The 13,447-nt window shown below is 38.0% G+C and overlaps 1 protein-coding gene across 2 annotated transcripts in view; it reads right to left on the bottom strand.

The window, feature by feature from the left end:
* Window positions 1-13,447, bottom strand: part of LOC131157592 (uncharacterized) — a 38,035-nt gene that overhangs the window by 14,651 nt on the left and 9,937 nt on the right. For both annotated transcript variants that reach the window (XM_058111866.1, XM_058111864.1), the window contains exons 5-6: window positions 12,838-12,885; window positions 12,665-12,762 (exon numbers count right to left, since the gene is read on the bottom strand). In XM_058111866.1, the coding sequence (XP_057967849.1) occupies window positions 12,665-12,762; window positions 12,838-12,885 (146 nt within the window). The remainder of the gene's footprint in view (window positions 1-12,664; window positions 12,763-12,837; window positions 12,886-13,447) is intronic.

The raw sequence follows: 13,447 nt of genomic DNA, 5'->3' as shown, positions 1-13,447 counted from the left end.
TCTATCTCCTAACGTCATCCAAGTGAAGTGACTGTTGCTTATGGGAATGTCTCTAAGCCCACAATCCTAATAAAAAATTTGAACCTTCATGTATTACTAGAGAGAAGTAGAACTACCTTAAAAATTCTCTCTCTAACTAAAGACTCCAAAAAATATGGACATAAACAAGCATTGTCGTTAAGCCTCTCTCTCCTTCCCCTTCCCAAACCCCCTAAACATCATAACACAAAATACCTCCAAATAGGGAGAAAAGACCCAATTCTAGCCAAGAATACAAAGCAGCTTATTCCCCCAATTACCAAAATAAGTGACAACAAAGGAACAAGATCGAGCATTTCTCCCACTCTTAAAGTAGAGAACACGCGCATTAGGCAATAAGGACTTATTTGGTCTTGTTCCAAAAGCAAGGCATTAGTATCAATTTTTCCCCAAATCTTGGTGCACAAATTAATCTTAGAAGCAACTTTAGCTTTCCAAAGTGAAGGGCAAAGGAGTGGCACTAGGATAAAAAACCAGCTAAGAGAAGGACTTACAAGAAAATTCCCTACAAAAGACTAACAAGAAAAACCCACTCTCTTCGTCACTACCCAACTAGGGCCGAAACAAATGAAGTGAGTCAAAAAAATGTGCAAGTTTGTTGGTCTCTCTATCATTAAGGTTCCTCAAGAAATAGAAATCCCAAAAAGTACCCACCCTCTTGTGAGAGGAGGAAGGCAATAATAATTGTCATTGGCAAAAGAGACGAAGATACATGAGAGCCAAAGGGACATCCTCAATCTAGTGACCCTCCCAAAAGCAGATTCTCACCCTATTACCAACAGTATAATGGACATTGGGTGGGTGGGTGGGTTGGGGGGGGGGGGGGGAGTGAGATATCTAAGATACAAATTTCCAAGGACTCAAATAGGTAATAGAACCTCAACTTTAGCATCCCACCCAGTTTGTAGTAGATCAAATTTACTGTGGATTACCTGATGCCAAGGAGAGTCTAATTCTAGAGAAAATGCACTCTAACCACTTCCCCACCAAGGTGATGTTTTTGGACGCCAAATTACCCACAGACAAACCACCCTCCTCTTGGACCTACTACCTAACCTACAAGATGGTCTCTATCCACTCAATAACCACAAGAATTCCCTCATTAATTTCTCTAACTTCTGAGCTACTCATAGGAATTTTAAGAAAAGGCAAATATTTTCAATGCAGGTGGCAAGAGGAAAGGGAAGCATGAACAAGAGCATTACGACCCCCAAGAGTGAAAAATGGCCCTTTCCACAACCTACTAGCAAAACTCTGAAAAAAAAAGGTCTCAAAAGGAGAACCAGAAGTAGGATTACCACCTAAGGGAGCACCCCAAAAATGTCAAAATCCAACTCAAAACCCCAAAGGATTCAAGTTAATCCCAACACCTACAATGACACTCCTAGAGAATTTAATTCTAAAGCCTAAAGCTTTCTCAAACACCTACTAGATGGTTTTGACTTCTTTGATCTTCAATGTGATTTGTTGTCTATGGCAGCTTCCTTTTTTGTATGTGTTTCTTTCTTTTCTTCTTCTTTTTCTCTTTGTTTTGTTTAGGAGGATTTCTCGTTGTATATTCTACCTTCTCTTAATAAAGTTTCTTTTTTATCTGAAAAAAAAAATCCTAAAAACATATTTACCTTCACCAAAGGTGAGTTTTCATGTTCGTCCATTTCATTCCACCCTTCCCCTTGATTTTTTACCATATTAATTTATTCATATACAAGCATTCAAAGAAATTATAGAACATTTCGAGCTCTCAATCCTAGGCCCTTTTCAAGAAAGAAACATCCCACATGACCCCTCTTCCTAAAAAATGCACATATGATCTCACCAATGCATTCTTATTTCAAGCCAACAAGAACAAATATGGAAAATGCCTCTTTAATGGGGAATCAACTCCCTATACCAGCAATCATGTCAAATGGGAATCAACTCAGCATTTCTCACACCAAAAGAACCATTATTAAGAAGCATTCCCAACTTTTTCTAATGTTTTTCCACAACCACCCCCTAAAGTTTCCTCGCTGCCTTGGTTATCCCCCCAATATATTCCACACCATATTCTACCCAACCCCCACCCTGCACAACTTTTCCATCTCCAAAGGCATATGGAAACTAGTTTAAGATATTTAACTCCAAGACCTCCTTCACATATAGATTAAATAAATTGTTTCACCACCTCCAACTTCACCAGGTGGTTCTTGAACTCTTCCATGTTCACTACTATGCATCAACATTTGTTCCTTTTAGCATATCACGTCTATTAGTAAAATTACAAAGTCCCAAATTGCTTTGTAACCTTCTTTCCTGATTTTGTTCTTATTCAAGATCTGAAGAAGAGGAAGATGATTGGCACAAGACGTGAGGCAAGTAGGCTTTACCACTTTGAGTCACTCTCTTATCCTATTGCCTATAGTGTCATTGCCACATCACATCAAATCCATTGTTGCCTTGGTCATCCATCAATGGACAAGTTAAAATAGCTAGTTCCTACTTTGAGTTTCGTGTCTAACCTCAACTTTGGGTCTTGTCAATTAGGAAAGCATCATCATGTTCCCTTTTCTTCCCGAGTCAACAAAAGAGTTGTTAGTCCTTCTATGTTAATTCATTCTGACGTTTGGGGTCCTAGTCGCGTCGCGTCAAAGTTGAGGTTTCAATACTTTTGACACTTTTGTCGATGACTACTCCAGAATGACTTGGCTATATTTAATGAAAGATCGTTTTGAGTTGTTTAATATCTTTTGTGCCTTTTGTTCTCAAATAAGGACTCGGTTTGATATGCCAGTCTGGATACTTCATAATGATAATGCTAAAGAGTACTTCAGTACTCAACTCACTACCTATATGAAGTTCTAGCATAATCCATCAGTCATCTTGTGCTCACACTCCACAGCAAAAAGGAATTGCAGAGCAAAAAAATAAACATATTCTTGAAGTCAATCGAACCCCTTTGTATCAAATGAATGTCCCCAAAGTTTTTTGGAGTGATGTTGTACTCCGCGCTTGCCCTCTCATCAACAAAATACCATCTTCTGTCCTTAGTGGTAAAATCCCATTTCCAATTATCTTCCCTAAGACTCCTTTGTACCCCCTTCATCCTTACATAATCGGTTGTGTCCTTCATTCATTAGTCAAATCCATGAAGGGATAAATTGGATCCTCATGCTATCAAATGTATTTTTCTAGGTTATTCCTATACTCAAAAAGGATATCGATGTTATAGTCCCACTTTACATCAATTCTTTGCCTCTAATGATGTCACCTTTTTTGAGTCTACATCGTACTATTCTGATTCCTTGAGTTCTTTTGATGTTGATGAGTCTCTTCCTCCGCCTAGCCTTCCAGATCCTAACTTATTTCCTTCGCCCACTCTTTTTGCATCTTCATCCAATTTAAGTCCTTCTCGTCGCTTGGATTGTCCCAATCTGCAAGTGTACACACAACGACTAAGGGAGGAGAGCCTCCTCCAACTTCCATTTGTATGCCTCCAATTCCCTCGTCAAATGATCCCTTTCCCCAAGTGGTTGATCCTCCTATTATTATTTGAAAAGGTAAACGCAATTGTAACCAACATCCAATCTCTAATTTTGGTTCTTATGAGTTCTTCTCACCTTCATACTACTGTTTTGTTAGTACCCTGTCTTCTATTGCTCTTCCCAAGTCTACTTCTGAAACCCTATCCATTTTGGGTGGAGGAATGCAATGATAGAAGAGATGCATGCTCTACAAGATAATGATACTTGGGACTTGGTACATCTTCCTCCTAAAAAATCTATGGTTGGGTGTTGTCATAGTAGTCAAAAGCGCACCTAAGGGGCACAAGGGGGCGACGAGACGCCTCATCGCGGTTGAGGCAAGGAAACCTTTAAGAAGCGTAGGAGGGCACACTGATGCACTAGGCGTAGTGAGTCACGCCTTGAAATTTTTGAAGCTACTAGCCTATTAATAAAGAAATAGCCAAAACGAGCCTTAGCCCTCGTTGGACTCAACCCAATAAGATTCATCTACAACTCTTCAAGCCAATACAAAACCAGCTGAGATCCTTTCTTCTTCGACCCTTCAAAGCGACATGACACCAACAGAAGCCCTTTGCAAGTTCATATTCAAGCCTTCAAACCAGCAAGAGCTTCATGAGTTCATCTTACAAGAGCCCTTTGTGAGCTCGTCATCAAGCCTTCAAACCAGCAAGAGCTTTCGTGAGTTTGCCTTCGAGCCCTTCGTGTGTTAGTAAGTCTTCTTCTTCTTCTTCTTCAGTTCATCATCATCTTCTTCTTCTTCTTCAGTTCTTCTTCTTCTTCTTAAATTCTTCTTTTGCTTCTTCTTCTTTTTCAGTTCTTCATCAGTTCTTCTATTGACTACTGCTTCTTATAATATTATATGTAATTAATTATGTACTTTAATGCAAGTTTATAACTAATATATAACATTTTTTTACTAAATTTAGCTATTGTTTTGTAATTTGTCTGGAAATGCAGTATACAAACTATACATTATTCTGAAATATATTATACATTGCTTTTACATTTAGAATACCAGGTTTTAAATCTTAAATGGATTTTGGAAGTGGAAACTCTGCCCCTGCAAAGAAAGATCCTACATGGAAGTATGCACATTTGCATGATCAAAAAAATAGAAATAATTTGACATGCAATTTTTGTGGCAAAGTCACAAAGGGAGGAATATTACGGTCAAAACAACATTTGTCGAAGGATTTCTAAATGTAAAAGAATGCTCTAAGTGCCCTGCTCATGTACATGCAAAGATAAGGGAGTATATGTTAAAGAAAGATATAGAGACGGAGGAAAATGAGTTATTGCATGACTTTGATGACATAGATCATTATGGTGAAGATGATGAGGATGAAGTTCAAGAAATTGACTCTCATGGCAAGAGAGTGCTTAGTAGTGGAAGTCGAAATCGAATTCGAAGTCGAAGTTCATACCAATCCACCTTGAAGACACTAAAACAGAAGGGGCCTATAGTCTTGTTTTTTACTCTTGATCCAAAGAAAGCAGTTCAAGCTAGGGAAGAAGGGAAGATGAAGCAAACATCAATAAATGAGGCGTGCAAGAAAGAATTAAGACAAAAGGCAATTGCTGATTTTGCTAGGTGGATGTATGATGCTGGAATACCGTTTAATGCAGTACGCTTGGACAGCTTTCCAATGGCACTTGAATCGATTGGGCAATATGGACTTGGAATAAAGCCCCTTAGCTATCATGAAGTCAGAGCTCCTTTCCTAAAGCAGGAAGTTAATTGAATGAAAGAGTTGATGAAAGTCCATAGGGAGGAATAAGCAAAATATGGATGCTCGATTATGTCTGATGGTTGGAGAGATTCGGTTGTTAACAAGGACATAATAAACATTTTAGTGAACTCTCCAAGGGGATCAATGTTCATCAAGTCTAATGATGCTTCTAATATTGTCAAGAATGCAGATAGAATGTACAAATTACTTGGTGAGATGGTGGAGGAAATTGGGGAATCAAATGTGATTCAAGTAGTAACTGATAATGCTTCAAACTATGTTGCAACAAGTATAAACTTACTTCTAGAACTACATTCTATAGTGTATATATTGTTTATTTAATATTTTAAGGGCTTCACTCCTTGATTTTTGAACAAGGAGATTGTTGGGAGCAAAGAGGCCACATTTACATTTGTGAAATATAATCGAACTTTGAGGCATCAATAAAACAAGTGTGACACCATTGATCTCATCCTTCTAAAGGACATTAATGATAGTAATGAGTGGTTGATTTGTAGGATGGATGGTGATTCCAATGAGGATGATGAACTTGTGTTTGAAGATGATCTTTTGACTTGGGGTTCTGTTGCTAGAGTTGTTAAGAGTAAATAACCCCCCGCATCACGCTAGATCAAGAATAAGTGCAAATATGTCATCATCTTGTAGACAAAGAGCATCATCTAGCAGTGCTAAGGGCCGGACCACAATGTTGGAACTTGTAGATGCGGATGAGATCCAAGTGGATAGTGCAAAGGATACTAAAGAGGAGAAAGATGCTGGAGAAGAAAATTTTGATGATGAAGAGGAAGCTAATGATATCTTGGCAGAATTAGTTGATGATGAGTGATGACTGATGATTAAGGAGGATTTTTAGATTTTAGACTTTGAAATCTTTTATTGCACACTTTTATTTTGATGTTGAACTATGTTGATGCTTTTGGCCTTCGGCCTGGCAATTTCATTAAATTTTCAATTTTGGTATTGAACATTTTAGCATTTTAAATTCTAATATTACTAGAAGTTTTCATATATCAATTACACCAAATAGGCATTGTACACCATTTTAATAATTGTGCGCCTCAGCCTCACACCTCGGCTTCAAATACCCTTTGCGCCTTTGACTGCTATGGTTGTTGTTGGGTGTACACTATGAAGGCTAATCCAAATGGTTCCCTAGCTCGATTGAAGGCCTACCTTGTTGCTGAGGAATATACTCAGGCGTATGGTCTGAACTATTCAGACACGTTCTCCCCTATAGCCAACTTGCCTTAATTCGTTTGTTCATCTCCTTAGTCACTACCTATCACTGGCCTCTACACCAGTTAGACGTGAAGAATGCTTTCCTATATGGTGATCTTCAGAAGGAGGTCTAAATGGAGCAACCACCTAGGTTTGTTGCTCAAGGGGAGTCAGGCTTAGTGTGTTAGCTCAAGAAGTTACTATATGGCTTAAAACAGTCACTGAAGCCATGGTTTGGTCTCTTCAATGTTGTAGTACTTGAGTTTAGTCTTCAACTGTGTGCAATAGATCATTTTTTATTTTATCGTCATACTCCATCCAAAAAAAGTCTACTTATTGTGTATATGAATGATATTGTTATTACTAGTGATGATGATCAAGGCATTTTGAGCCTAAAGCATTCCCTACAAACTAAGTTTTAGACGAAGGATTTGGTACCATTTAAGTACTTCTTGGGTATAGAAGTATCAAGATCTCGTACAGTCGTACCGGAGCCGTCTTGTAACAAAGGAAGTATGTTCTTGATCTTTTAGATAAGATTGGACTGTTGGGATCCAAACCTGTTGATACACCTATGGATCCTAATAGTAAGCTAGTGCCAAATATGGGTGATTTGTTGCCCAACCCAAGACAATATCACAGACTTATTAGGAAGCTGAATTATCTCAAAGTCACTTGGCTTGATATACCTTTCGCAATTTTAAGTTAGTTTCTTGATTCTCCAAGAACAAGACATTAGGATCCAATAGTTCACATCTTGATATATCTCAAAGGTGCACCTAGGAGGGGTCTCTTATATCAGGATCGAGGTCACACTCATATTTAGGGATATATTGATGTAGACTGGCCCGGGTCACCTTCAAAGAGAAGATCCACAACCGAGTACAGTATCTTTGTTGGTTCTCGAAGGAATAAGAAACAAACTGTGGTGGCCAAGTCAAATGTTGAGTCAAGTCTAGTGCCATGGCTCACACTACATATGAACTTGCTTGGCTAAAGAACATATTAGAAGAACTGGGTTTTCCCCATTCTCAATCTATGGAGCTGATGTGTGATGATCAGGCTGCCAATCTGCCATTCATATTGCTTCTAACCCAGTCTTCCATGAGCGGATAAAACACATTGAAGTTGATTGCCACTTTGTTCAATAGAAACTTATGCAAAATCCCATTACCACCATTTATGTGAAGTCTAATTTGCAACTTGTTGACTTGTTTACTAAAGCCATGGGGGGTGCTCATCTTAAATTCATTTGCAACAAGCTAGGAGCATATGCTATATATGCTCCAGCTTAAGAGAGAGTATTGATGGTTATCTTAGTTATTTAGCATTGTTAGTGTGTGCGTGTTATGTTAGCAAGAGAGTAAGGGCATTATGGTCATTGACATGTGCTTTGACAAATATTATAAATAAAGGAAGAGACCTATCATCAAGATTAGATCTTCCATTCCACCCAATTATTCACTGGTGCACACAACTCGTCATTAAGATTCTGATTGGTTGTTCCTTAATTAAATTTCTACATCCACAAAACACCCATCCGCAACACAATTGCTTTCTTCTTCAAATTTTCTGCTCTAGCCAACAATTCTAAGCCACGATCACCAACCACTAGAAGATGATTTTTGGATCCCTCCGATCACTTCCCTCACAATCTTGGGAGGTTGTCGATTTCTCAAAGATAGCTGACTCTGACTCCATTTGAACACCACCCCCCCCCCCCCAAAAAAAAAGAGTTTGTAGAGTTCTTTTCGAAAAAAGAGCTGCTTCTACCCAAGAAGAATAAACAATGGAACCACGAAAGCTACTCTTCAACACCCCTACAACAACCTTATTGCAAGACACAATGACCCTTCTACTCCCAAACCTAACTTTTGAGCCTTCCATTAATATTCACCCCCTCTTTAATTAAAAGGGCCACCTTATATCAGAATGTGACATTTTTTGGGCCTTAAGAAGACACTACTGAGAATTTTCTTGAATTAAAATATGAGGCCTTAGTAATAGGTTTTTAACAATTGGACCAACTTGAAATTAGAAGCTTTATAGTACCTTGCAAACTCCAAAATACATTATAGCTGCAAGCCCAAGACCAACCAAGCCATCTTCTTCCAATGATGTTGCCCCTTGGAAACCCTACCACTGCTCCTCTAACACTCCAACCACCTAATTCTTTCTATTGACCAACAGCACACTACCACAGTAAGCACAAAAATCCTCACTTTTCACAACTAGTGGCCGAGCAACGTCGTTTATCACCTCATTCCATCCGATCTCTTCTTATCTTCTAACAAAACATCAAACCCATGGTGACTGAGCAATGTCGTTTATCTTTTAGCATTATACCACTCATCCACCTTAGCATTTTCATAACAAAAATTTTTATTGTTTGCAAATGTTGTTTCTAACTTGCCCATTATTCTCATCAATGTAATATAGTTGGTCTTATAGCCGTCTTATAGAACTTTTATTTTAATTTTAGGAGTATTCCACCATCACACAAAACACTTCTTATTACCCAACCTGCATAACTCTATGCCCAAATTTCCCTTTCCACTTGCATAATAAATAAAAGATATTGAAATCTTCTGGTGTAATTACTTTCTTGACCAATAAGTTCAATCTTTTCTTCAATACTCCTACCATGACTACTTTTCTTCAATACTCCTACCATGACTAAGATGGAATGATCCTTAGCCTAGTTTACTTGAGTGGATTCAAGTACGTATGCTTAAAATGACCAACACGTATTCTACAAATCCTGATTGGTTCTTTTTTTCCAAGTTTTGTTTGTAATTTTTCCTCTTTTTTTAATATATAAATATATAAAATTTATTTATAAATTTTTATGTAAAACAAAAATTTCTAGAAGGGCTTATATCGTGACTCATTAGGGTTAAAATGCTCACCAGAACGCATACACCTTTCAAAACAAATTCAATTTGGTGTCCTATAGGCACACAATACCAGCCCTTCAAATCTTAGATAATTTTTCAAGAGCACCCTTTTTTCAGGTCATTTATTCCCTTAAGATTCCACAAAACATCAGAGTGTACCATGCCAACCTCCCCCACACCCCTCCAGCCTCTTGTTTTTTACTCTATTTTTGTAATTTACACAAAATTCCAATCTCCAAAGTTATCTTTTAAAGCTGAAATTAGTTGTAGTCTTTTTTCAAGCACTTTCCCCTTTCTCCTCTTCTTCCTGTTTCTCTGTCTTCGAAGAGTCTACAAACCCTTCTTTTATAAAGTAGGGGCCCAACCTAAATTGATGGCTACTTCTGAGACAGCTAGCGTGCAGCAATTCACCACCACAAATGTCCATCTATAGACCCTATATTCAAAACTATCAAACAACAACCCAAGGATTTCACTCACTGCCTTTCACTTTCTTCAACTCCCAACTAGAGGCCAACTACTCATCGCAGCAATTCTCCCCTTCTAGAAATGCATTCATAGCCAACACAACATAAAGAAGTTCACATATGATCATCTTTAATTGATCCTCCCTAATTTTGGCAGCTCTAGGTCCAGCTTTCTAGTAATAATGACAATACAACAAACTATGGCTGATTAAACTCTTAATTGTTGTGACCCATCACCTCGCTGAGTGAAGTCTGACCACTTCAACCTCTCATCATTTTCTTGTTTACCTTCAGACATCAAACCCTCCTGTCATTACCTTACTCCAACAAGCCTACATCTGTGAGTCCTACCAGCCCACTTTCAAACCTCCACAGATCTCTGTTGAAGCATTTGCAGGATTAGTTTTCCACCCTCTCTTATTCCTATCATCTCCACATTCCACACAGCCAAGAAGCCCCTTTAATGTAGAACATGCTTTGTCTTCCAGTCTTCCTTCTAGAACCCATGTGGCAAGCCTGCCATTAGAAGCCCAATTTCACGCTCAACAAAGTTAATGGGCTATTTTCCCTTACTCTTTTCAAGGAGCCAAAACTTCTTGTTCTAGAGGGGGAATCTATCAAACTTGAGCAATCATTAATGAGTGATCGTAGGTTCCTAACGTGGGTGTATTTGTCAGGCAGATGTGGAAATAATCCATCATCAAACTCATCTAATCTCTGCAATTCCCCTATAAAGCTCTTCTTTAGCAAGAAAAAAATTCTTCCTCCAGTATCACATCCACTGTTCAAACAAAAATCCCCCACCAAAAGTCTCCTATGCCTGCTTGAGTATCCTCCTTGTCTCATTAGAGATTTTATTGAGACAACAGCCCCCGACGAGAATTGCTTGCCTATCCTCCTACCATCAAGAATGCAGTTGGGCACGTGTTTTGCACATCTCCTGTTGACAAATGAAGAGCTTCCATCATCCTTTTGCCTTAATCTAGGGGATTTTACAAATTGTAGCCCCCCTAGCACCGCCTCATGCCCCTAACTGATTTACAACAAAACCAACATCCTCCCAGCATCATTGCAATACAGCTCTAACATAAAGTTCCATCCCAGTCTCCTCATCCTGAACCACAAGTAATGGCCCTTCTCACCAGAAGACTAGTCAGGATTGAAGCAACATCCTTCCTGCCCCACTCCTTACCTCCCTTACCAAGGAGTTTTATTCCAAACCCTATGTTCAAAGTCAACTATTCTCCCTCCCCAGTAACCCAAGACAAGATCAAAAACTTGCTTTCAACAGCAACAAACCTCCAACCTTCCTCTCTCATGAACACGCCCTCCTTGCTGTATTTTTAATTCTTTCTCAATGGGCCAATAGGCTTAATTTTTTAGCCCAAAAACAAGATCAAGTCAAAAACATGAAGAATATGTTGGCCTGTCTCTAGCTATTCACATTTCACGAGGTGCAAAACTAAATCCAAGTGAATATATAGTGGTGAATTGAAGTTGCATTTGCATTATCTTAATGATTATTTAGTTATTACAAGATATGATAGTTGGTTTATGCGTCTGCACACATTTGGTAGAACAAGGAAAACAAAAGTAAACAAGAAAACCATCCAGAACCCTCAAGGAACGGCGACACCACTATACCAAATAAATCTCTGAATGAGACATCTTTCATGACCTCAGAAGGATGCTGGAAGGGGGGGATCCAAAAGGTTAGTTCAAGCCCCAATTAGCTTGAAAATTGGCCAGCATGTCGCCCTATGTAAGCTTATCCTTGAGAGAGCAAGTCCAGCATTAAATGCATTCAAAATATTTAAATATATGAAATATATTATTGATATAAAATATATGTATATAATTATTTTATTCAAGCATACCGAACCATGCTTGGGCTCATACCCTGCCATTTGTCAGGCTGAACAACATCACACAAGTTGGAAAACGTTAATGTACTCATACCCAAATAAATAAATAAAAAGATGGATGAGTTTCATCCTTGATCACAAAAGAAAATTCCAAGCCCCCCTGCTCCCCCAAGAAAAAAAGGGAAAATTAATCCCATTGAAATTTATTATCTACCCTACCAAACCATCTGATGTGGGGTGGGTTTCTTTATCCTTGAGCACTGGGTGGCTAATTTGATCATATTCTAAAAACGATCAAAAAGTTTAGAAGTGACCGCATTGAAGTGCATCATTTGATGGGCCATAGACCATCAAATCCACTCCGTGCTCTAAAGCCATCAATACCTCTAATCGCATATCTGAACCATTTTTCCAGCAATGGCAGAAAATATAGTTGGTAGAGCTGCTTTTTTTTTTTTTGGGGCAAAAATGCCTTGTCGAATGGGCAGATTTAAGAAGCAGAAGTTGCTTCAGTTGTGTTTAGAAACAACCATGGCACACTTTTCTTGCTTTATTTATAATTAGAAGGAAAATGAAAGGGTGCTACCAATGCATGTTGGAGATTATGTGTGCGAGTGTTTGATAAAGAACTGTATTAGAAGAGAATAGAAGTTACGACGACAATGGAAAATAAAAAAAGGAGAACAAAAATTCCTAACTTTACAAAAAGAAAAACAGCTAAACAAATACAAAACAAACACACACAATATTTTCCATTTTTGGAAAATATGTTCAGCAAATTGACTATGATGAGAATAAACATCAAAAATTTCCAGGTGGCTATTTCCAAAGTAGAAAATAATTTGATGCTGTCCACATTTTCTGACTTCATATAACATATGCATCAAATAAATATAATAAGGCAAAACATAAAGAATTGCTTACAAATTTGGATGAACACGCTCCGGAGGAATAGGGATAACTTGTAACACGTGCTCAAACAAAAGATAATTATGCATAGAATCAGCTACAATTCTAGCCACCTGCACTTAACCAACAAACTAATCAAAACTTAAAAATAATCATACTATAAGTTTGCTTTATGTTTTAAAAAGAACCTGTGAATCCTCATATTCAATGAAGCCAAAGTGCTTGGATTTTCCAGTCTGGAAAAAATGAAAGCAAAGAGTCCAAATTAATAAAGGAGTGAGTTCAAAATGTAACAGATGAATCATAATGGTCATAAAAGAAACAATCATTCAAATCTACAATAATCTCAACAAGCCTCTATACTTTTGAGGAAAGAAATAGCAATGGAAACCATCGACAAGTTCAAGGAAAAAAAGAAATTACATTCTTTGAGAGGAAATACAAATTCCCCTGAAAAGAAGCGCCTTTATGCAAGTTGGCACTCCTTTTTCTCCATCACATAACCATTGGTGAAGCCATCAGTATTATACCCAAACAAAGTGTTCATGTATGAACCTCATAATATATAATTTTCCAAGCAATAATTTTTTAATATAACATCTTGCCATATAAATTTTCAAAGCTCTTATATTTTCTAAGAAAAAACCTCCAGACACAGGCATTCAAATACGGACCTCAACATATTGCACCAAGCCCCCAGAAAAACCAACCCACCCCACCTGAGGGATCAACAAGCAATTTAAGATGCCAAAGATTCCACTGTTGTATAAGAATGGCATCTGATCTACTTAAGTTGGC

The sequence above is a fragment of the Malania oleifera genome, chromosome 6, assembly GCF_029873635.1.
Source record: "Malania oleifera isolate guangnan ecotype guangnan chromosome 6, ASM2987363v1, whole genome shotgun sequence".
NCBI lineage: Eukaryota > Viridiplantae > Streptophyta > Magnoliopsida > Santalales > Ximeniaceae > Malania > Malania oleifera.
This window is presented reverse-complemented; position numbering and strand designations above follow the sequence as displayed.